Source organism: Gobio gobio, assembly GCF_949357685.1.
Source record: "Gobio gobio genome assembly, chromosome: 4".
Classification (NCBI taxonomy): Eukaryota; Metazoa; Chordata; class Actinopteri; order Cypriniformes; family Gobionidae; genus Gobio; species Gobio gobio.
Window position 1 is genome coordinate 54,911,215 of NC_137100.1, and position 23,052 is coordinate 54,934,266.

General features: G+C 38.0%; 2 protein-coding genes across 5 annotated transcripts in view; one reads left to right on the forward strand and one right to left on the reverse strand.

Moving 5' to 3' along the window:
* The first annotated feature begins 1,458 nt into the window (after positions 1-1,458).
* coq5 (coenzyme Q5, methyltransferase) lies at positions 1,459-22,684 on the forward strand. Of its 3 annotated transcripts, XR_013816414.1 has the most exons (9): positions 1,459-1,677; positions 2,130-2,279; positions 9,972-10,193; positions 10,280-10,386; positions 10,642-10,730; positions 12,060-12,171; positions 13,806-13,965; positions 17,871-17,987; positions 21,765-22,684. XR_013816414.1 is itself a non-coding variant. In XM_079815797.1 (7 exons), the coding sequence occupies exons 1-7, from the start codon at positions 1,476-1,478 to the stop codon at positions 13,905-13,907; spliced, it is 984 nt and encodes a 327-aa protein (XP_079671923.1). In that variant the 5' UTR covers positions 1,459-1,475; the 3' UTR covers positions 13,908-15,247. The 3 variants fall into 3 exon arrangements, 1 of the variants encoding a protein (XP_079671923.1); XR_013816415.1 differs by lacking the exon at positions 17,871-17,987; XM_079815797.1 differs by lacking the exons at positions 17,871-17,987; positions 21,765-22,684 and having other exon boundaries at positions 13,806-15,247.
* znrf3 (zinc and ring finger 3) overlaps positions 14,473-23,052 on the reverse strand; it is a 97,399-nt gene continuing 88,819 nt past the window's right edge. The window contains exons 5-8 of one of the 2 annotated variants that reach the window (XM_079815795.1): positions 22,077-22,184; positions 21,793-21,960; positions 17,851-17,953; positions 14,473-17,765 (exon numbers count right to left, since the gene is read on the reverse strand). In XM_079815795.1, the coding sequence (XP_079671921.1) occupies positions 16,114-17,765; positions 17,851-17,953; positions 21,793-21,960; positions 22,077-22,184 (2,031 nt within the window). In that variant the 3' untranslated portion in view covers positions 14,473-16,113. The remainder of the gene's footprint in view (positions 17,766-17,850; positions 17,954-21,792; positions 21,961-22,076; positions 22,185-23,052) is intronic. The other variant, XM_079815796.1, reaches the window with a different exon arrangement.

Consider the following 23,052-nt stretch of genomic DNA (forward strand, 5'->3'; position numbering starts at 1 on the left):
CTCATAATTCTCTATGCAAGAAAAACCCTGCTGAGACGCAAGAAGAAAGTACAAATATATATTTTTACTAAGGAAAATGACAAAAATAGTAACTCACAGTGACTTGAATAAGTTACTTTAATCTGATTACTGGTTTGGAAATAGTAACATATTAGATTACTCGTTACTGGAAAAAAGTAGTCAGATTAGAGTAACGCGTTACTGGCATCACTGCTTGCAATACATATTAAATTATCATGTGTCCATCAAAGCATTTTTAGCCAGCTAAAAAATGCCTGGTGCTCTTCTGAAAACGGCCAGCTGGTGGCGCTTGAGAGCGCTTTGCAAGGGCAGCGTTTTTCCATCTGAGATACTTTGATTGCTATGAATATGATACAGAATATCCATGGCAGTAATGTGTTACTTGTATCTAATTTTGAAGAATATTATTGAATATAAAAAATGCAGTAAAAAGCAGTATATTAACCTCATTATTGTTGTTCAGTCGGTGTACAAGTGGGATGTTTGGTCGGTGTAGTTTTTGTCCAGAAGTGCGCATTGAGAGCGCATATCGACCGTAAAGGGGTCCCTAACCCTTCTGAGACCTAAAATGACAAATGGGACATCCTGCGGTCTCGTGGACTTAAATGACACGCGCACGCAGCGGCCATTGTAAGTCCACAAGACCGAAAGTGCACATGAAGTGTGCCATTTGGGACAGGGCCATAGACAGTAAAAGAAAGCTATGCAGAGGACTTCTACCTGGCAGTCAAAGCAGCATTACTTCGTGAAAGTGCGGACTCAGAGGAAGACCGTGAGGGTTTAGGGTGCCATTTGGGACAGGGTCTAGCAGCGAAAAACTACATATTGTGCCTTTAATTCAAACAACAAAGCCCCTCTGTTACTTGTAGTTTGATGTGCTACTGTGTCTTTAATTGACTTGCCAAAGCATAAACGTTTTCCAGTAAGCTGTGATACAGTAAAAACGGAATAGTAATTAAATCGAGGGAAATAAAACAAGAATATACACAATAATAAAAAGTAAATAGTAAAATAATAGCCTACCATTAAATATGAAAAAAGAATCCAATCTATCAATTACCCTTCTTATTATCATTTTGATACCTACACTGAGTGAACAATTATTTCCTCACAGAACAAGCTTCCACGCACACATTAAAAATACATTTGGCTCATTCATGGCTCACACAAATATGGCCATTTAATAGCCAATAAAGTAGCCTAGCCTATATGGCCGATACTTAAACTTGTGGTCATTTTTTTCTAAGATGCAAGCACCCTAGTTTTTACGTCTGTTAATATTTGCTGAAATTTCCAGTGTAAGATGATGCACCGCAAGAGGTCTAATCGGGTGTGCAAAAGTAGGTGGACATCGATCTACATTTTTGTAGTCCAATAAAGATCCGCCGGAACTACAACTCGTCGCGTTACGGGTTTATGACGCAAGTGCTTGCGCAACTGAACTTGAGAGAAACATGGCGGCCTCCATCAGGACACTTGCCCTTAGATTTTTCTCCGATTCTACCCGAAATATTCATAATGTTTCAGGGTGTCAAGTCAAACAAGTATGCTGTCGTGCTGGGATCACAGGGTGGCGCGAATATAGCGATAGTACAGAGGGCAGAAGTACGCATTTTGGTTACCAAACAGTCCCAGAGGAGGAGAAAGCAGAGAAAGGTGAGTTGCATGCATCATTAGTTTATTAGAATTGTTTGACTGTTTAAAAGATAATATATAAGTATTACATAAGTAATATTTAAGTAAAATTTCACACACAAAGAGAAAAATGTACTGCCTCTAAAACCCCTCTTTAGTTGATCTAGACAAGTATATGGAAACTAAAGCTCTGTTAATCCTAAAGAAACGAAAACTATATTTGTATAGGTGTAAACCTCATTACCTCACCACATAAGGCGGAGAAAAATCTTTTAAAAAAAACATGTTGTTACCCTGGCTACACGTCAGTTTATTAAAAAAACTGTTTATTAATATGATTAGTAGTTAGCCATGCCTAATTATTAACAGTGTTTAAATAATGAAGTCTATGATATTAGATGTTAGTGTGTGTGCTAGAACCTTTTCCACCAGCCATTACATTTCTATTTCTCTCTGTGTTTTTCAACTGTCAGTGTATAAGGTGTTTGAAAGTGTGGCAGAGAAGTATGACGTGATGAATGACGCCATGAGTTTGGGAATACACAGATTGTGGAAAGACACACTGCTGCACATTATGAACCCTCAGCCGGGGCTACGACTACTGGACACGGCTGGTGGCACAGGTAAATCAAAACTGTGACTTGTTCTTTATTTAATGTAGTTTCATTCTTTTTACATTTACATATCTAGCTTTATACAATACAGGTTGTTTTAAAGCAGCTTCACAGTAGGAAACAAGAAAATAACAGTATTAAAGGGTTAGTTCACCCAAAAATGAAATTTATTCCATTAATGACTCACCCCGTTGTTCCACACCCGTAAGACCTCCGTTCATCCTCGGAACACAGTTTAAGATATTTTAGATTTAGTCCGAGGGCTTTCAGTCCTTTGAATGTAAGTGTATGAACACTTTGCTGTCCACATCCAGAAAGGTTATGAAAACATCATCAAAGTAGTCCATATGTGACATCATTTGGTTAGTTAGACTCTTTTGAAGCGTCGACAATACATTTTGGTCCAAAAATAACAAAAACTAAGACTTTATGAAGCATTGTCTTCTCTTCCGGTTATGTTGGAATCCGCGTTCACGAGGCCACAGTGACGCTGCTGACGTAAGACGCTGTGACGTGTTATCTGGTGCGATTTTTGTTATTTTTGGACCAAAATGTATTGTCGACACTTCAAAAGAGTCTAACTAACCAAATGATGTCACATATGGACTACTTTGATGATGTTTTCATAACCTTTCTGGATGTGGACAGCAAAGTGTTCATACACTTGCATTCAAAGGACTGAAAGCCCTCGGACTAAATCTAAAATATCTTAAACTGTGTTCCGAGGATGAACGGAGGTCTTAGGCGGAGGTCTTAGGAACAACATTGGGGTGAGTCATTAATGGAAGAAATTTCATTTTTGGGTGAACTAACCCTTTAATGCTGCTAGGTTCTTCACTTATGAAACGAATACAATTTCAGTTGAAAAGCAACTCTAAAAAGACATTAGTGCCAGCATGAACGTTGCAAGTGAACTATAAAACAGAGGATAATAGTGTATTTTTCAAGTCAGTTGAATGTTGATTCGGTTTAGAGTAAAGTTCATAAAATTATGAAACAAACTTAATTCAGCTATAAGGAGCTCTACAGAAGGCAATTAAATTCAATTTCAATTCAGTTCAGTAACCATGTTCAAGTTTTGTTCTCATCCAATAGCGTCACTTACAATTGAATATTAAGTGTCTTGAATATTAATGGTCTTTGAAAATCCATGTTTTGTAAGTTACTCTAAAAGAGTAATTAATTACTAGCTGCTAATTAGCTACATCTTCAACAGTGTAATTAGATTACTGTAATAATTAGTTATTTTCTTAAAAGTATTGCATTACTTTATTACTAATTACTTTCTAAATCCTACATCAACCTTGACCAGTTGAACAAAACAAGGAAAATTGCATAAATGATTCTTGAACTGACCAACATATTTAAAGCGAGAAGGTTACATTAAAAACATACATTTTACCATTAGATGTTACATTTTGATGTTCCGTTATTGTTTGATCTAGAATTGTTCTATAGTCTACAGTATTTAAAGGTACAGTATTTTTTTACTCACATTTCCAAACCTGTATGAATTTCTTTCTACTGCTGAACACAAAAGAAGAATATGGGTAACTAAACATTTGGACCCCATTGACTTCCATAGTATGGGAGAAAAAAAAATTACTTTGGAAGTCAATGGTGCCCATCAATTGTTTAGTTAATGACATTCTTTTGTGTTCAGAAAATAAATGATGACATCATTTTTCATTTTTGGGTGAATTATCCCTTTAATGTGTAATTAAATTACAGTAATTACTCGGGGTGGTTTGCACAAGGGAGTGCTATTTTTAAAATGTAAAAATAAACCATTACGAATATTAAAGAAATGTAATAATGTAGCACAGTAGAATCTAAATATTTCCGAAGGGTTCTCCGATCAGGATTTTTGGAGCCGATCACAGGAAGCAGTATGTATGTATTTTAACTGTTCAAGAGGGAAATGAACAGTTGACGACGTTTACAGTAAAACATTGTGATGGACGAAGATATCGTCGTTTTTTTTTTTATTAATACAAATATATAATTTACTATATCTGTATTTTACTATCTCTTTACATAAATACTATTTTCTACTTAACTATATAATGTTGTTATTTTACTAACCCAAATAATGTCTCATCCGCGCTATGATGCACGTGAGGGAAAAAAATAGCTTTCTTCCACTTAAGAGGAGTTGTGCACTTTTTATTTTAATATATCTCTTTACATAAATACTATTTTTCTACTTCAAAACTATAATTTCGTTACTAACCCAGTGTTTTGTATGTTAATGCTGTTTTACGTGAATAATACCACAGGAGTGAAGCACAAAGCTTTGTTTACAAAGGAAATAAAATCGCAGCCATGAATGGATCATGCCGAGTGAGAGAGGTAGCTGAGCCCAATTTAAGATTTGTCAGCTTTTTTATTCTGTTTTGCGATTTCCGTGAATTTTACCAATAGGCCTAACGTTAGTCCATTTTATCCCACATGGACATCTCGTTTCTTTTCTCAAATCTTCACTCGCGTCGCACCCATTTTCGCAGGGAATTATAAACGTTTCTTCCTTTCGTTTGTTTATAATTAAGTCTATTATACCCATTCACGTCCTTTACTGTGGGAAACACTGTAGGATGAATAAGCTACCTTTTTACTTAATTTTATTTAACACAGTTTGTGCTTGTAATTAGACTTGGTAAGGCGCGTCAAGTTTATTTGAATAGCGCATTTCACACACACAGGCCATTTTACTTTCGTTTTCTCTGGCAGTGAATAATCAAACATTGCTTAAATGTCTTGACCCTGTGGAAGATACAATTTGCTCTTCAGAACTTTTACAACAAGTGTTGCTTTGCAACATCAGGAGAACACATTAAGAAGAAGATATTTGAGAAGGTGTCTATCCAGCTCGTGTCATCTCGCGCAGAGCGGTATATGACACATCTTTGAGGGGAAATGGAACAATTTTTTTTAACTTGCTTTACAAAATTAATATTTAATTTTCTTATATTCTTTAGGTTACCATTATTTACTGATAATTGTTTAAATGTTTTACAGGCTGTGGTGTGTTGTTTCACTGACGGAAGTGCTGAAATAAACACGCATGCTTATGAAATGGATGTTTGAGCCTCGTTTATTATTTCAAAATGAAGGCTATATCTGGCATGGACTACAGTATTTAAAATAGCATATATGCATTAGTTATATTCTCAATTTAATTTACAGAGCAATCCCTGCAAAGTGTTTAGTTTAACTATAGAAGAGGATTAGTGTGTGCCGCACTCACAACAAGACTCGCAATGGGGGGCGTGGCATCACGATGGTGGCGATCCTTCGTGATGTCGGATATCATCGTCCATCGGCACAACCCTAATTCCAATAGTACATAGGGCTGGACCAGAATATTCGAATATTCATTCGATGGGTTGGTATTCGATTTTCAAATTTGTGATTCGAATATTCGTCGTTGTTGTTTTCCGCGAACACCTGGCATCCCGCTCGAAACGGCTCTCATTCGCGCTTGCATATGTTTACACTATAAAATCACTATAAAATAAATTATTTTTTTTCAATTATCTTATAGCCAAGCCATTTTTAATAGCCTTGTTATATTTAATAAATATATTTGCTTCTTCTTAGTGTTCCTTGCAGCAGAGCGCACAACTACACAAGCTTATATGGCAGAAGCCATGTCTGAGCTTGCATTTTGGGTTAAACTGCGTTCGTTTGATATTGTGGAAAATAGAATCAAAATGTATTATCCTTTTTACACGTTAGGGATGTGACGATGAAAACATGTTCCCTCACCGTTTCCCTCATTGCTGTGCTTGTGCACTGAGCAGCTGAACGCATGCAGCCATGCACAGTTTACTTTCGGTTTGCCAATTCAGGGGCGGGTTACTTGAATTGTGGGTTAATTAGCTATTATTCTTAATGAAAAACATAGCAACAAAACAGTACAATGACAAACTCCCTTAAATAGGCGCTTTTACATCGCTTTGAAACCCAATATTCCCTGATCATCTTGTAATTTAGCTCCTCGCTCTCTTGAAGAATATGATCTGACTGCTGCTGCTGATGTGCTGAGACGCCCGTTAGTTTGGCTCAAGTGGCACGTTCAGTTTTTATATTGTAGTTAGTCTTAGAGCCCTGCACGGGCCTCAAATCTAGGCCCTAGCCCGGCCGTGTCCGACAGCTTACCAAAACTATCGGCCCGAGTCCCGTGATTTAAAAAAAAAAAAAATGTATCCTCCCTATTAGGTCTACACATCGTTGCATCGTTTTATTTATTTTATTTTAGTGCCATACAGAATGTTGAGTGTTCAAAAATAAATAAATAAAAAACAGGCAGGTTGTCTTAACTTACTAGCCTGACAAGCCAGACCCACATCAAGATGCTGGGTCTGGAAACTCACCATTGACAGGGCTCAATCCGAGGGGTGGGATAAACGGTTGTCTTTCAAATTCCCTCTGCACGCAAATGGATAGCGCCATGAGCGCCACAACCAACCAGAGCAAAGAAGAAGGTGAAGCCGAGCTAACGTTAGTTGATAGACTTTTGCCGTATACGGTCGGCAAAACTTTGAACATATCTTCTTTTCTTAAGAATGACTTCAGTGCCGTTCTTTGTTCTTTTCTCAAAGAAAAGCTTAACTCCAAGTCTTCCAGAGTCATGGCCAAAGCCAATTCAAAAGACAGCTGTTCATCAGCTTCTGTGTTTACGAGTAGCACGCAGAACCTCCGCAACTCTGCCGTGACGTGCCGTCATTATGTTAAGCCCGCCCACCGACTCTACACACGTCTCATTGGTTTTAATGAAGATGATTGTGTTTTTGAGCATCTAAGACGTTCGGCAGTTTGCGTGTTGGCTTGCTTTACTCATTTGTGGCGATAGGCCTACTCTAAGCACTGGGCTCGTCTTGACAGTCGTGGTGTCATGGTCTCATGTTGTTTCCACCAGCGCTGCACACCTCATTGTTTCTTTTAATTAATGAATGTCTAAAATATAAAATGAAGGAAGAAGCCCGCGTTTGAGGTATGACGTGAAAATTGGCCCGAAGCCCGGCCCCAGGGGCAGAAATGCTGGGCTCTAGTTAGTCTGTTCTATAACTGAACAGAATTATTTTTACTAGCTAGCCTACTATAATATATCGAAACTGGGACGTAACAGACCTGTGTGTTCTGTATCACTAGTTCATTGCCCGTTCGCGGAGCATATAAGCCCTGCCCACGCGCCTCTTCTCCAGATTCCAGCCTTTAGTAGAGAGAAGGATATGTTCAGCTCCTTCCCTCCGAAGCTTCGAATATTCGATGTTGATTACTACCAAAGCTTCGAAGCTCAAAAAATTGTATTCGGACCAGCCCTAATAGAAGGCTGCATGCGTTTAATTTATTGACACAGAAGTCTGTTTAACGTGATAGTTTCATCTTTACATCTACGATAGTATAGTTCGTATAGTTTATTTTTTCTCAGTAACTGTCGTACTGTTTTGTGTTTTTACCGGAGTGGCGTTCAGCTACGCGACGAGTACTCACAAATAACAACACATTCCAGTGATAGATTGCGTCTTTAACACAACTGAACGAATTGCTAATCAAATTGAGATGTTTCTTTCTATTAGGTACATCCGTGCTGCGAGATGTTTCAGAAAGTGGTGGGGACAATATCGATCCTGGCGAAAAGTGGTAGGGAAATGCCCGCAAATTACGCCTATGCCGCTGATCAATCATCCCAAAGTGATTATTAAAAAATAAAAAATAAACAAAATAATGATAAAAAAATTATAAATAGTTATCTATTATATTTTAAAATAAAAAATGAGTATTAAATAAAAATTCTATTATTTTATAGGACGCTTAAAAATAAAATGTGAATATTTACAGTTTAATTTTGAAAAATGTTCTTTTTATATGAATTTTCAAACCGAAAAAATCAGCAAGCTTTTATTTTGGCTGGGTTGCCATGAAGTAAGTATATGCACTGCTGGTTTTAGCACTGCTGAGTTAATGCATGTATATATTTAAGAAAAATGTGTTATATTTATACATCAAATATTTATATATAATATAAATATATATACATGCAAATATTTCTTTCATATATACATGAATGTGTTTATTTATATATACACCTCATAATTACATATATATACAGGGAGTGCAGAATTATTAGGCACGTTGATTTTCTGATCATATTTTTTTTCCAGGCACATTTGACCAATTCCAAACCACAGTAATCCTAATAACTACTATTGATTTAGTATTTAATAATGTATAAGTGATATATAATTGTTCATGAAGGCTGGAAATGAAAATCACCTTATATTCAGGTGTGCAGAATTATTAGGCATGTTTTCTTTTACAGATAAATTGAGCCAAAAAAGAGATTTAACTCAGACTGAAAAGTCAAAAAGTATTAATTGCCCATGAGAAGGATGCAATACTAATGCAATACTAGACATTGCAGTTAAGGCATGACCATTGGACAGTGAAATGCTCGTTGGGTCAGCAGGGTCAGACAAAAACAGGTGGTGAAGAAAAGACACCTGTTAACCGCAAAAGAATTAAGAATTAAGGTGAAGAATTAAGGGGGAAACCATCAGGAACCCTTTAGTCTCCAGCGCCACCATTTTCCAAAGCTGCAACCTACCTGGAGTCTCCAGAAGTGCAAGGTGTCAGGATCTCAGAGACTTCAGTTAGGTAAAGAATCCTAAAAAATGACCCCCACTAGATAAGAATCATAAGCTGAAGTGTTGTAAAATACATACTTGAATATACCACACCTGAATATAAGGTGATTTTCATTTCCAGCCTTCATGAACAATTATATATCACTTATACATTATTAAATACTAAATCAATAGTAGTTATTAGGATTACTGTGGTTTGGAATTGGTCAAATGTGCCTGGAAAAAAAATATGATCAGAAAATCAACGTGCCTAATAATTCTGCACTCCCTGTATATATATATATACAGACTGCCATTCAAAAGTTTTTGATCTTTACGATTTTTAATGTTTTTAGAAGAAGTCTTTTATGCTCACCAAGGCTGCATTTATTTGATTAAAAATACAGATAAAAACATTAGTGTAATTTTTTTTTTAGGATTCTTTGATGAATAGAAAGTTCAAAAGAACAGCATTTATCTGAAATAGAAAGCTTTTGCAACATTGTACTACCGTTCAAAAGTTTTTTTGGGGGAAAGAACTTAAAGAAATTAATACATTTATTCAGCAAGGATGCATTAAAATGATCAAAAGTGACAGTTAAGACATTTATAATGTTGCAAAAGATTCTATTAATAAATGCTGTTGTTTTGAACTTTCTATTCATCATTGAAAATAATCATAAATGTTTTTTGAGCATCAAATCATCATATTAGAAGGATTTCTGAAGGATCATGTGACACTGAAGACTGGCGTGATGATGCTGAAAATTCACCTTTGGATCACCGAAATAAGTTACATTTAAAATATAATTTAAAATAGAAAACAGTTATTTTACATTTTAATAATATTTTCGAATGACTTTTTTATTATTATTATTTTTAATCAAATAAATGCAGCCTTGGTGAGCATAAGGGACATCTTTTAAAAACATTAAAAATCTTACAGATCAAAAACTTTTGAACGGCAGTGTATATATAATATATATATTTTTTTGTTCTGTGGCATCTAAAAGATTGAAAACCCCTGCCCTAGATGTTCTTACAAATTCAGAACTGTTCCATTCTGCTGTAGGTGACATCTCTTTCCGCTTCCTGGAGTACACACACTCAATGTATGATCGCCAGCAGCGGCTTAGAGCAAAATCCCATCAGACACCATCTTGGCAGTACATCGCCGATCATTATGTGTCTGATGATGCAGGGCCTCCACAGTCGCGGGCCGTGGTGTGTGACATCAATAAAGAAATGCTCAAAGTTGGAAAACAAAGGGCGGAGAAAGCAGGAATCACTACAGGTATGGTCATCTTTAACCATAGACATGTAAATCATGGAAGTTTTGGAGTGGAATACAAAAGTTGATTTCATTCGTCTCGTTTGCAGGTCTGTCATGGGTCGTAGGCGATGCTGAAGAGCTTCCATTCGATGACGATCAGTTTGACATATACACTATTGCCTTCGGCATCAGAAATGTCACCCACATAGAGCAAGTAAAGACTCTTTACAATTTCCATCAGTTTGCTGAACAGGTTCAAACTAGACACTGAAATGAATAACACTGTACTGAAAGCCGTTTAACTTCCAAATGTAGCATATATTGCTCTACTACTTACAATTTTTGTCTCACTATCTAATCTAAAATCTTATCATTTATTCATTTCCATATTTGAAGAATGGTTTGTTTTGAAGTCTTTAATCATTCCGTCACTGTAGGCTAGTTATTATTATGATGTCTCTGTTTGCAGGCGCTACAAGAGGCTTTGCGCGTCCTTAAGCCAGGCGGAAGGTTCATGTGTCTAGAATTCAGCAAAGTGACCAACCCTCTTCTAGCAAGGTCCTTGAACTAGTGTTATTTTAGTATCACTATTATAGTTTTTATTAATATTGTGACTTTTAGTAATTTTGTTGTTTTTGCACTTTAAATTTTTCTTTGTTTATTTGTTGAAGCGGTAGTGGATTTCAGAATCCCCCCTTTCAGGCATATTTTCAGTTAACATTTATTTTTACGGAGCTCCTAAAGGGACATTGTGGTGGAAAATAAATATGAGATGGGAGTCAATGCTTTTGCGCTCCCCCGAGAAACGTGGGGGTTCGATTGCAAACCTTTGCGAGCGGAGGAAGGCAAACGTTTCTGCCAAGGAAAGCAAAGGTTTTGTGAGTGAATGGGTGAACACAAAAGCATTTTTTTTTTTGTTCCTGCCCTCTCATATTTTTCCATCACCATGTCCCTCTAGGGCCTCCGTATATTTTGTAATGTTTATTATGGTTTTGTGTTGTAGTTTTAACTATAATAACCCTGGATTGAACATTTTTACATTATTTAACACTATTCTTTCAAAACACACTTTAGAATAATATGAATTGTATTTTGTGCTATAAAATAAAATATAAAATAATTTGGTAACACTTTTCAATAAGGTTTCATTTGTTGAACTAAAAATGAACAATACTTCTAAATCATTTATTAATCAAAATTGTATTTATTTTTTACTTTTACTAATACATCATTTAAATCGTTATATTTGTTTACAATAGATAATGCACTTTGAACTAACATGAACAGTTGTATTTCTATTAACTAACATTAATATTAACAATGAGCTAAACGTTTGTTACAGTATTTATACAATTTTGTTAGTTACATTTTAAAACCAATGTTAACAAATGAGACCTTATTGTAAAGTATATTTTTTTTATGTAATCAAATGTTTCTGTTTTAGAGAGGATATGCAGTGTATAGTATGGAAGCCCATTTCTGCCACTAAATAAAAAAATAAAAAAGTAATTGCGAGTTACAAAGTCAGAATTCTGAGATATAAAGTCAGAATTCTGAGATATAAAGTCAGAATTCTGAGATATAAAGTCACAATTGCGTGATATAAAGTCCGAATTCTGAGATATAAAGTCGCAATTGTGAGTTATAAAGTCAGAATTCTGATATAAAGTCGCAATTGCGAGTTATAAAGTCAGAATTCTGATATAAAGTCGCAATTGCGAGTTATAAAGTCAGAATTCTGATATAAAGTCGCAATTCACAAAAAAAAGTCAGAATTCTGGGATAAGTCGCAATTACTGTTTTTTTTTTATTTTTTATTAGTGGCGGAAACGGGCTTCCATAGTATAGTATGTGAATTGCTTCATGATTTTTTATTTTTTTTTGCAGTCTGTATGATACATATAGTTTTCAGATGATCCCTGTGTTGGGTGAAGTGATTGCTGGAGACTGGAAATCATATCAGTATTTGGTGGAGAGCATCCGAAAGTTCCCAGACCAGGTGACAAAAGACAAAATCCACACAGTCCTTAGTGATACAGCTGTTTTATAGGCAGGAGAGACATGGCACAATAACGTTCAGACATTTCGTGCAAGTGCAATCATTTCTTGGCAGCTTTGATGCAAAGTCTACATGTCCATCTTCATTTTACCTCAAATAAAACAGTGTTGGGTCCTGAAATTTAAGAACATATAAGGGTGTTTCGTCAACTAAGGGTTAAAGGATTAGTTCACTTCAAAATGAAAATTTCCTGATCATTTACTCACCCCCATCACATCCAAGATGTTCATGTCTTTCTTTCTTCAGTCGAAAAGAAAACACGTTTTTTGAGGAAAATATTCCAGGATTTTTCTTCACATAATGGTTTTCAATTGCAACCAAAATGTTGAAGGTCCAAATCAATGCAGTTTCCAAGAGCTTCGAAGGGCTCCAGTTGAGGAAAAGGGTCTTATCTAGAGAAACGATTGGTCATTTTCAAAAACAATTACAAATTAATATACTTTTTAACCTAAATTGCTCATCTTGCGCTGCTCTGCGGCTCGCCAGTGATGGCGAAATCGCGTTGAGACGTCACACTAGACGTAGGCGAAAGTACCGCCCCAACAAACGTGCGAGGACTAATACAAACGCCCTTTACCAAAAAACACTCCAACCTCAACTTCAAAATCGTCCGACATCGTTGTTTTACCTTTTTTTTGTGTGTGTGTGTGTGTTAAAGGGCGTTTGTATTAGCCTTCGCATGTGCGCTTTGTAAATGCGGGGGTGGTACTTCCGCCTACGTCTAGTGACGTTTTTGACGTGATTGCGCAATCATTGGCGGCCGCAGAGCAGGTTAAAAAGTATATTCTTTTTTTTGTTGAAAATGACCAGTGGTTTCGCTAGATAAGACCCTATTCCTAATCTGGGATCGTGCAGAGTCTCTGAAGCCCTTCAAAGCGCTTTGAAACTGCATTGATTTGGACCTTCAACATTTTGGTTGCAATTGAAAACCATTATGTGGAGAACAATCCTGGAATGTTTCCCTCAAAAATTTGTATTTCTTTTCGACTGAAGAAAGAAAGACATGAACATACTGGATGAGATGGGGGTGAGTGAAATTTAAGGAAATTTTCATTTTGAAGTGAACTAATTCTTTAAAGTTTTTCTTTGTTATATGAATGCCACACTAAAACTTTGTCCATAATAAAAGGAAAGGAAATGACGCATTCGACAGAGCCCCTAAAGGGACATAATGATGAAGAGAAAAAAAAATGAGATGGGCGGATCACCAAATCCTCCGACATCGTCCTGTCAGTCATCTCTCTTTAATATCACATAAGTGCTGTAATGTAACTGACTACCACAACAAGTCTAACCATGTCCCTTTAGGGGCTCTGTAGAATGTTATTCATTTTCTGTGCCTATCCAAATTCGGATTTAGGCTTTGGGGCACATCCCTAATCAATGCCTCTGTTTTATTTTTGCTACTTTTCAAATGCCTTTTTTTTTGGTAGGGATTTTTCAATACTAAAATATCCTGTAAATAACATTTGAAATATGATAACCTAAACAAAGACTGAAATAAAGCATTTCAGTATTTAAACGAATTATAGAATATATTGTGCGAAACCTTTATCATACTTTGTCTTCCACAGGAAACATTCAAGGAAATGATTGAGGAGGCTGGCTTCTTCCGTGTCCAGTATTTTAACCTGACAGGAGGAATCGTTGCCATTCATTCAGGATTCAAGCTCTGAGTGACAGTCTACCACATACAATGAGTATCGCTTTCGCTCCAAATGAACTCTGACAAGGGTGAGTGCTGTCCTCGAAACAAAAAGAGGACCGTAAAATCAGAACACTTGTGCAACAGGCACTGGGTTCTTAGGAAACTCAGCACGAAAAGTCCTTTGTTCATGCATTTGTTCTGTTGGTATATGGAAACACATTTCAGCCTTTGAGGTGAAAATGGAAGAGATTAAAATATTGTGGCTTTGAGTGCTATGTTTGCCTGTGTGATATTGAAAATGTGAAAGGCTGATGAAATGTGGGCGCTATTTTTATTTGTACAAGCTGGACAATGCGTTTGATTTTCGGTCATTGTGAAGCACGAGCACACGCTGACCTAATAAAACAACAAAATAAAAATGTTTTAGTTCATTCATTACAAAATAGTAATGAACACTCATTCATATAATGCCGTGCGAGTTCTAGCTCTGGTGTCAATCGGATCCACTCTTGTATTAGCGGAACTGGTCCATAACATGAAAAACATCCCGTGAAGTGTTGCACTTGGTGAAAAGGAAAGAGTCAATTGTTTTTACTTGAATAAAACCATATATTTTTTAAAGATCTTTGTACACTTTGTTACAAAATTGTACTACAATTTTAAAATCAGTTTTTGGTCAGAGAATATTTAATCGTCTTGTGTGCAATTACCATGTATTTACAAAGTCTCTTATTAGTGATCTCAAAAAAAAAAAAAAAACCTCAGACACTCTGAACATAAGACATGGCTTAAAGATAAATATATTAGTCAATAAATATTCAGAGAACATATTTCCATTTATGAAATGTGCTGCTATACAGATACAGAAATATACACAGATCAAACTCTAACCTTTAACATTTGTAAAATGATAATGGAGAAAATAATTATATCTTTAAAAAATTAAAAAATATTAATTTTTGTACACATTTTCTTTTATACAATCTTAAGTGCTACAAACAATACGAAATATTAAATAGTGACTCGAGTACCCAGAAAAAATGCTATATTTGCAGTACATATTTCTATGCAAGGCAAGAGTAGATTCTCATGTTACGGCACTGTTTTAGTCTATGTATAAATAAAGTTATTTTAAAATGACCGCCTGTGTAAGCTGTATGGGTACATTTCATAGAAACTGTATAAAATACTCTGTAAAAACAGAAAGGCATGATGATATGATGGTGTATGTGTAAAGCATGAGTGCAATGTGTAGTTATTAAAGGTAATTATGCGCTTTTCGATACATATAAATATATATATACCACTGCATTCCAATCTCTTTAAACCATTATACTTTGGTGTCTTTCTGACAAACTGCTAGCTTTATAAAAAAAAAAAAAAAAAAGCAACTTAGGGGTCAAACACTAGACATCCTACACCTCTAACCCTAGAGTAGTCAGGTTCTAATTCAACCAGTGGTGTTTTGACTGTACCCTGGAGACAAACTAAACTTTGGCGTGATATACATATAGCTCAGTAGTCTCCATTGACAAGTATTTAAAATAAAAAAGGAAGCTTTTTTTAATGGTCTATTTCTGTACTAAAAAGATAAAAGGCCCTGAGAGAGGAAGAGATAGGGAGATGTACATATTCAAGTCCGATTTACACCCAGCTAAGTTGTTCGTGAGAAATGACCTCAGCACCTGATGTGCACTCCCTCCACATGAAGTGTTTTGGTTTTTATTTCTCTAAATGAAATCATTTAGTTTACCGAGATGTACGTACATGCTGTGTGAATTCTTACTGCTCGCATGCAATAAAAAAGAGCATTCAAATCATCTTAGCGCTAATAACGTGGAACTTGGGCATAATCTAAATGGTCATAAAAACGTAAAAGTTAGTCATATACATTTAGACATTATCCCTGGTCCTAGTCCAATCAAGAAAGTGTTCATATAATGATGCTCCGAGTTTGTGTTGCACGAGGAAGTATGTGAAATTCAAATATAGCTTTGTACTTTTGCCTTCTATAACCATTGTGTTGACGTGACAGATTCTGAAGGCCACAGGAATGAACAAGATCAACACTGAGGAAAAAAAAACGAAAGAAAAAAAAAAGTACAATTGTAAAATCTTAATTTGAAACGCAAACCATTTCTGTTAAAGTACACTCCAGAGTTTTGACAACACAACTATTTAGACGTTTAAAATGTTTTGATTTTCAAGAGCCTGTGCTGTTTAAGGGTCTCCTATCAGAGCCCCGATCTATCGAAAGATGCTTTGCCGCCCCCTTGTGTTTCTGACACGCCAGTACACTGTGAGGGAAACAGTGCCCTCGCCTCCTCATCTTGAGGCTGCTGATAAACTTGACCTCTACATTGTCCTGAGGTGAAAAACAAGTCGCAATTCTCCTCAGAAGTCCTCTCTTCCCTTGGAGGGAGCAAACATGTTTGTGGTTCTGGACCCAAGCCTAATTCACAGTCTGTATCCTCAGGAATTATGGGTATTCGCTGTGCTAGCTCACAGCAACCCTGTCCCATGCAGCCGTCACTGTCCGTCTGGGCATACTGTATGTTAACTGAACAATCTTCAGCGTAATTACTAGCACTTCCCCGGTGTACAGTCATCTCTGTGTAAAAGCAGCATGGCAGTCCGTCATAGCTAACATGATCTGGAGACGGTAGCTGCTCGGTGCTAACGCTATAAAAGTTCTGTGGGGAAGCGACCGCTTGAGACTCCGCGGCCCACCTGCAGCGTCCTCGGTCTTCACCTTCCTTACCTTTACGTTCGAAGTTTAATTTAGGTACCTCAAAACAGCAGTTGCAAGCTACCCCTTGCTCTCCACAAGGCTTCACAGAGCTGTGGCTCCTTTCTGCCACAGAGCCCTCTAGGGGCCCGGCTGAGGTAGCGCTAGTAAGTTCCCTGGTTTCCACTGAAGAGTGGCTACTACAGTTGGGCTCCAGGCTGCAGTTAGACAACTGGTCCCCAGAACTGTAACATGCTCCAACTGGAGCTTGTAGGCAGTCCATCATCCCTGATACTGGGGCCGAAGTGTCATCAGCTGGAGGGGCGGCAGAAAACACCGTCCCAGCCTCCCCAGCCGATCCCCGACAAGGACTCTTACTGCGGTACACGTAGGGATCATAATCACTGCTTAGCGAACTCCGGAACGTCGAGCAGCTCCCATACACGCCCTGGTTGCTGACTTCCGTACAATCCAACATGGAGTCACTTGAGGAGCAGTGGCACTGACCCGAGCTGCTGCTGCTGTCACTTCCAGGACAGTCCGCAAGGTAACCGCTACACACGGAGCGGTGCCCGTGGTAACAACTGAGTCCTGAGGTGCTTCCGGAGTCACCCAGACGGGTAGAGGAAGCTGGTGCCATGTGCACCACAGTAGGATACAAAAGTCCTGGCTGGAAGGGTCGACTGTGACCTTTGTGGAGTCCATTACCAGGCTGGCCGTCAGGTTGTGGAAAGGTCAAGCCCTGAAAATAGTAGTGCTGGTACATGGTCTCGTACTGGGAAAAGCAGGCAGCACGAGAAAAGTTGCGTCCATGGAATTTGGGCCGTTTGAATGTATGGGTTTGTGGGTAAGCAGGTCCACGGTGCTCCAGGCCACAATGGTGCGGGTTTAGCGTGTGGTCCAAATGGAGGGCAGGGTAACCCCGTATGAAGGAAGATTGCGAAGGATAGAGGCCCTGCTCAGGGTGCTGGTCCACAGTTAAAACAGTGATGGGGTTGCCATGGGGGTCCATGCTGGTCCGTGTAGGGTAGGCCGTCACCTGCCCAGCTCTGTGCACCCTTCCTGGATAATGAACAGGGAGGACGACCCTCTGCTGGCGGCTGTGGACTGGATTTCCGGGATCAAGGCAAACGGCACCTGGGTTTCCCTTTTTTTGTTCTGGTAAAAAATAAAAATGCACAGATCAAAAATGAACCGAATCAAGACCCGTTCTTTAGACATATTTGACCGTTTGAGTGCTCACCGATTATGTTGTGTCTGCAGTGTGGACAGGTGTGGTGTTGAAGTAGCCAAGGGTCCACACATTTCTTGTGAAATCGGTGTGCACAAGGGATCACCCTCAACTCCTGCAAGTGTGGAGAAGATTTGTGAGTTCAACAGGTCTGTCTTAACATTTTGTGGGCCTTCCAGTTATTGCAGTGACATTTCCCTTACGAAAAATAAGTTTATTCAAGTGTGCTATTAGTATAGTACTTTTAAACAAAAACTTTTTTTTTGTACTTCAGAAATACACTTAAAATTGCACAAGTATACTTGACTTGTACTGACAGAAAGGTCTAAGTATATCTGGCCCATACTAGTACTCAATCTTTTGATCGAGATATACTTAAAAGTATAATTAAGTATTCTAAGTACACTTGGCTTGTAGTTGTGTTTACAATTTTAATTGAGTAGCCTATTAAATACTTTTTCACATAGTTTCACATTCTGTCTTATAAACTTACATTGTTTGAAAATATTGATTTATAAAGAAAATGTTAGGTTTTTTGTGTAGCTCACATGTAGCGTACATCTACTTTACTCTTTCCATGCCACTGTCTGAATTTTCCAGCTCTCCATGTGTTCACTACTATAGGGGACGCTATTATGCATCTTCTGAAAGAGTGCAGAATCTCCGGATAAAAACACAGATGAAGAAGAAACAGAAACAAGTGATAGAAGATTGCTTACACAAATTTAAATTAACGCAATCATCAAACAGCATTTAAAGTTCAAAACTGCCTAACATTACCGAATGAAATTTCGACTGTGAAGCTTTGGGGGCGTTGATGGATTTGATCTACTCCATCTATGTTTTGATCATCATTCTGAATTGTAGTCTTTGACAAAAACGTGATTTTCTCAGCTTTTTGTTTAAAATGTTGCTTTTTTTTAAAGAAACTTACCCACATTAAAAAAAAAGGATGCATGGAGCTACACTAAAATGTTTGGAAAGAGTTAAAGTACAGTTAAATTACTGTTGGAAAGTATAAAAAATTTACACCTTTGTGAACTTTCAAGTATTTGACTAATAAACTATCAGTATACCTATAAGTTCACTTGTAGTATAGCTGCAGAACTGTACAAACAAAAAAACATAGTTGTAAACTAGTTGTGTACTCAAAGTTTACTACTGTTACACTTAAAAAGTAAAGTTTTATACACTAAAAAGTGGGCCAATTTAGTCCTAAGTAGTATTTAAACAGTACACTTACAAGCATACTTCTATTATATTGATATTATTATACTTAAAGGTCCCATGGCATGGCATTTTTCTATTATTTTATAGTGTTTCATGAGGTGTACTTATATTGTTAGTATGATTTTTACATCATAAAATGTCATAATTTAGAAATAAAAGGCATATTTTCTATACTGCTGTTTGCCCTGTGGCTGAATGCCCTGTTTCAAGAGGCGTGTCTGCTGTGAGACTTCAGTAAAAACGCCCACTGTTGTGATTGGCTGACATCTTTGCATTTTAAATGAGCGGAGGGGGCGTGGTTTAACGAGGCACGAGCAGGCACGAGTCTGCCAGAGAGACGGATGGACCGGAGTTCACTTCTCATCAGTTCTCTCAGCATGTCTCAGTTCAGGGTGAACTGTTGTAGTTACTAGCATATACTTCAGGTTATTAGTTTATTTCTAGTCGGAGGGGCTGTCACTCATGTCAGAAAGTTAGTAACTTTAGTAAATTATGGATCAGCGCTGACTCGAGACGCGAACCGTTTAGAACGATTCAGTCCGATTTGGTGAACTGGTTCGGTTCACTAAAAAGAACCGATTCAAAAGAATGATTCGTTCGCGAACCGGACATCACGGAGACGGAGCGATTGCTAACAAAGTTATTTATAGTAACTACTGAGTTGTGAGAGCGCTGTCTGTCAGCGCGAGTTTATTGTGTTTGTATCTGAGAGTTCTGAATAAACACGAGTCCCAGTCACGCCGAGTCCGTCTTCATCATTATTCTACCAACTTTGTAACACATGCAATGTACCATTACAGCTGTCGAGATGAACGAGTTAGTAAGTGTTGAGTATAGCATTATTTCTAGATATGTTCCAATCATATGAAAAGCGTCAGTGACGCGCATTGAGTAACTTACACAGCGCAAACAAAGACACAACAGCAGTAATCGAATGTAATCCAGTTTATTGTGGGGAAAGCTGGCTAGCCTAGCCCAGATATGCTCACGCTTACCCTCCTTCTGCTTAATCTCACGCCGCGTTTGGTGCCTCCGCTGTGGGCCAGATGCAGTACTGGGGGTCGGGGATGTTGAAGGCCGAGCTTCGGCGTGTGTGAGGTATATCTCTAAAGATTATGACTCTGCTGGTGTTGAGCAGAAAAGACTGTATGCACATTTAAGAACAGATAGACGCGACGAGGACGTACAAAAACACTGACCCACAAGATAGAAAACACCTTTCTGTCGGGAGAGAGAGAAGCCGCAGTGTGTGCACGAATAATAAATAATTAGCTACACATAAGAAATCAATGATCACAGATCAGAAGGAACTGAAGAAAGACTTCTGTTTTCATTTGTACATCCAAACACTGAGAAACTGCCAGCGTTCACTCGTTCAGAAGTAATGATCTCTCGAGTGTTTGCATGGGCGTGCCTGATTCTCTGGGCGGAGGAAAGGGAGGAAACCGTTCCTGCTTGGACGTCAAACCAGGAGACTTCAGGATTGGCTCGTCTGGCCTGTCATTTTCTCAAAGGCAGAGAAAGACAGCCAGAACTCGGTTTTACACCGATCAACATTTCTATCCACTTGGGGACAATATTCAGGCTAGGGGAACTCATATTAATGTTGAAATACCTCATAAAATGAAAATTTCATGCCATGGGACCTTTAATACATACGTAAATGTTCAAGTATAGTTTTAAGTATACCCCCCCAACACCCATGGGTACCAATTTTATGCTTTTACCAAGTCACAGAGCTGTTTTCGTGCTTTAGAGCTTCTGGAGGGCCAATGTCTTGTAAGTTGCACCAACACACCAGCCATGAAGTTTCTAGTACTCCGGAAGACCTTGATTAGCTGGTTCAGGTGTGTTTAATTGTTGGAAGAAAAGTTTACAGGAAGGTGGCCCTCCAAAAGCAGGATTTGACCGTGCTTTAGATGCTAAAATACCACATTGTGCATGTGAACTGTAGATGGCGCCACCGTTGCACAGCATGTCCAGTGCTCAAGATGCTCGAAACTCTCTTAAGACTAATGCTCACAAGACTTGACAATTGCAATCAGCTACTGAATTATGATTCTCAGCCTAAATCCTGCTCGGGTAAAGTGTCCTAAAATCAAAAACTTTATCATTCCCAATCCCTTTCGAAGAGATGAACTCCTGTGCTTTCAGACAGAAAGCCTAACTTCACAGATCTCACCCACAGAAGTCATTCTCTGTCCCCAAGCATGACTCATCCCCCCTCCCTCAGCCTTTCCGCCCTGCTTTTGTTGCTTTTCTTAATCATCACAGACAAACCCTTTGATGCCATTGAGCCTTTTATATAGCTACTTCCTCTGTGCATCTCAGACGCCTTGAATTCTTTGTTGTGTAGCCTGTTTTTAGCCTGACACAACGGCGAATTAAAAAAATGTCACCAGCGTTAGTCTTCATATACTTTTAGAAGACAAAAGAAGTACAGGGAGGCCAAAACGCGGATGTTTAAGACAACATTATTAAGAACCTCAGAAAGGTCCATTACCGAATAAACCAAAAAATACAAACTAGAAAGCATGACTAATTTTCCAGGGTCATGTAACAGTGGTTTGGCATATTCCTTTAATCTGTTAGCCTGTAATTTGGTTTTGGAATAGATATTAGAGAACTGACAAAATGAGGACATTTGGCCAGTGTGCAACACCTTTTTAAATTGTTTTTTTTCCCCTTTCCTTTAGGCTTTTGAACATTTCTGAAGATAATTACCTCGCCATCGATGTATTTCTCAAGGCATATGGCACAGTCTGATGTGGAACTGCTGCTCACGGAGTCCGATGCTCCACAGCTGGCCTCACGTTGACCCTTGATCTTAGCCTTGAACTTGCGTGTTTCCATCTTTTCCAGGGCCTGAATAGCCATCCGGTTCATGGAACTCTGACAGGTGGCGAAACAATTATGTAAAGAAGGCATGTCAGGAATGGCTTTAATTCTTTAAATTTGACAGTACATTGACATACAAATCTGTATCAAACTGCATTTTGGAGCCTCACCTGGCTGCGTCTTTGCTTGAGCTTTATCTTGATGAGGAGGATGAGACAAACCAGAGACACCACAACGAAGAACGCCAGGAAGATTCCCATGTCAAAATACTCTGTGGGCTGTAGTAGACAACAACAGGAAAATGTCAGAACATTTGAAAGATTGGGTGTATGTGGAAAAAGCTTACATACGAAAAAACGTTCTGGGGGACACTCAGATGCGACAATGCAACAGCCAAACACAACCTGCCCTATAGGGCGTACTTTAAAGGAGATTCATTTTAAGACAACTTTTTAGAGAGTTTTATTACACGGCTCTGTGGAATACTTGATTCTGATTGGTCAATCGTGCCATCCAGTGGTATGTTATTCCCGATAAACTGATAAAACAGGCTCATCCAGGTAAGTGAAGTTAGCGCTAAAATTTTTTGTTAATATGTGCGTTTTTTCTTCATGGAAGTTTTGCATTTGGTGAGTTTACAAAATATTAAAACTCAAATCAATATTTTGTGTACAATTATTTAATCATGTCATCCGGGTGTCACAGTCTCGCTCTTATTTCACACAAAAGCAGCTTCTGGACACTGTATTGGATTATAAGATTAAAACGGTTTCATTTCAAATCAATATCTCTTCCTCATTAATATTTACGCATTATGCATTTATATATTATATAAATGTCATGTAATAGTGGTATGACTTTACCGTATCCCTTAAATGGCCGTCTAGTTAGCAACTGCTTTCTTCGTGGTAGCTTTGTGTTTAAAGAGCTAATCAAATATTTCAACTCAAGTCAATATTTCATGTCTAATTATTCACTTATGTGGCACGTAGCTGTGTAATAAGCAGGATAATGTACATCCAGCCGGTTGTTATCGCAGAATAAACCCCTTCACAGTGATCACCCTGTCTGGGTTTATTCTGCAATAACAACCGGCTGGATGTACATTATCCCTTGCTTAACGCTACACTGTGTAACTTTTTTAGT

Excerpts from the sequence above, each read along its gene's own strand:
- coq5 (XM_079815797.1), top strand. The coding sequence starts at position 1,476 with ATGGCGGCCTCCATCAGGACACTTGCCCTTAGATTTTTCTCCGATTCT. Across the intron at positions 2,280-9,971 it reads GGACACGGCTGGTGGCACAG|GTGACATCTCTTTCCGCTTC; the intron begins GTAAATCAAAAC and ends ATTCTGCTGTAG. Across the intron at positions 10,731-12,059 it reads ACCAACCCTCTTCTAGCAAG|TCTGTATGATACATATAGTT; the intron begins GTCCTTGAACTA and ends TTTTTTTTGCAG.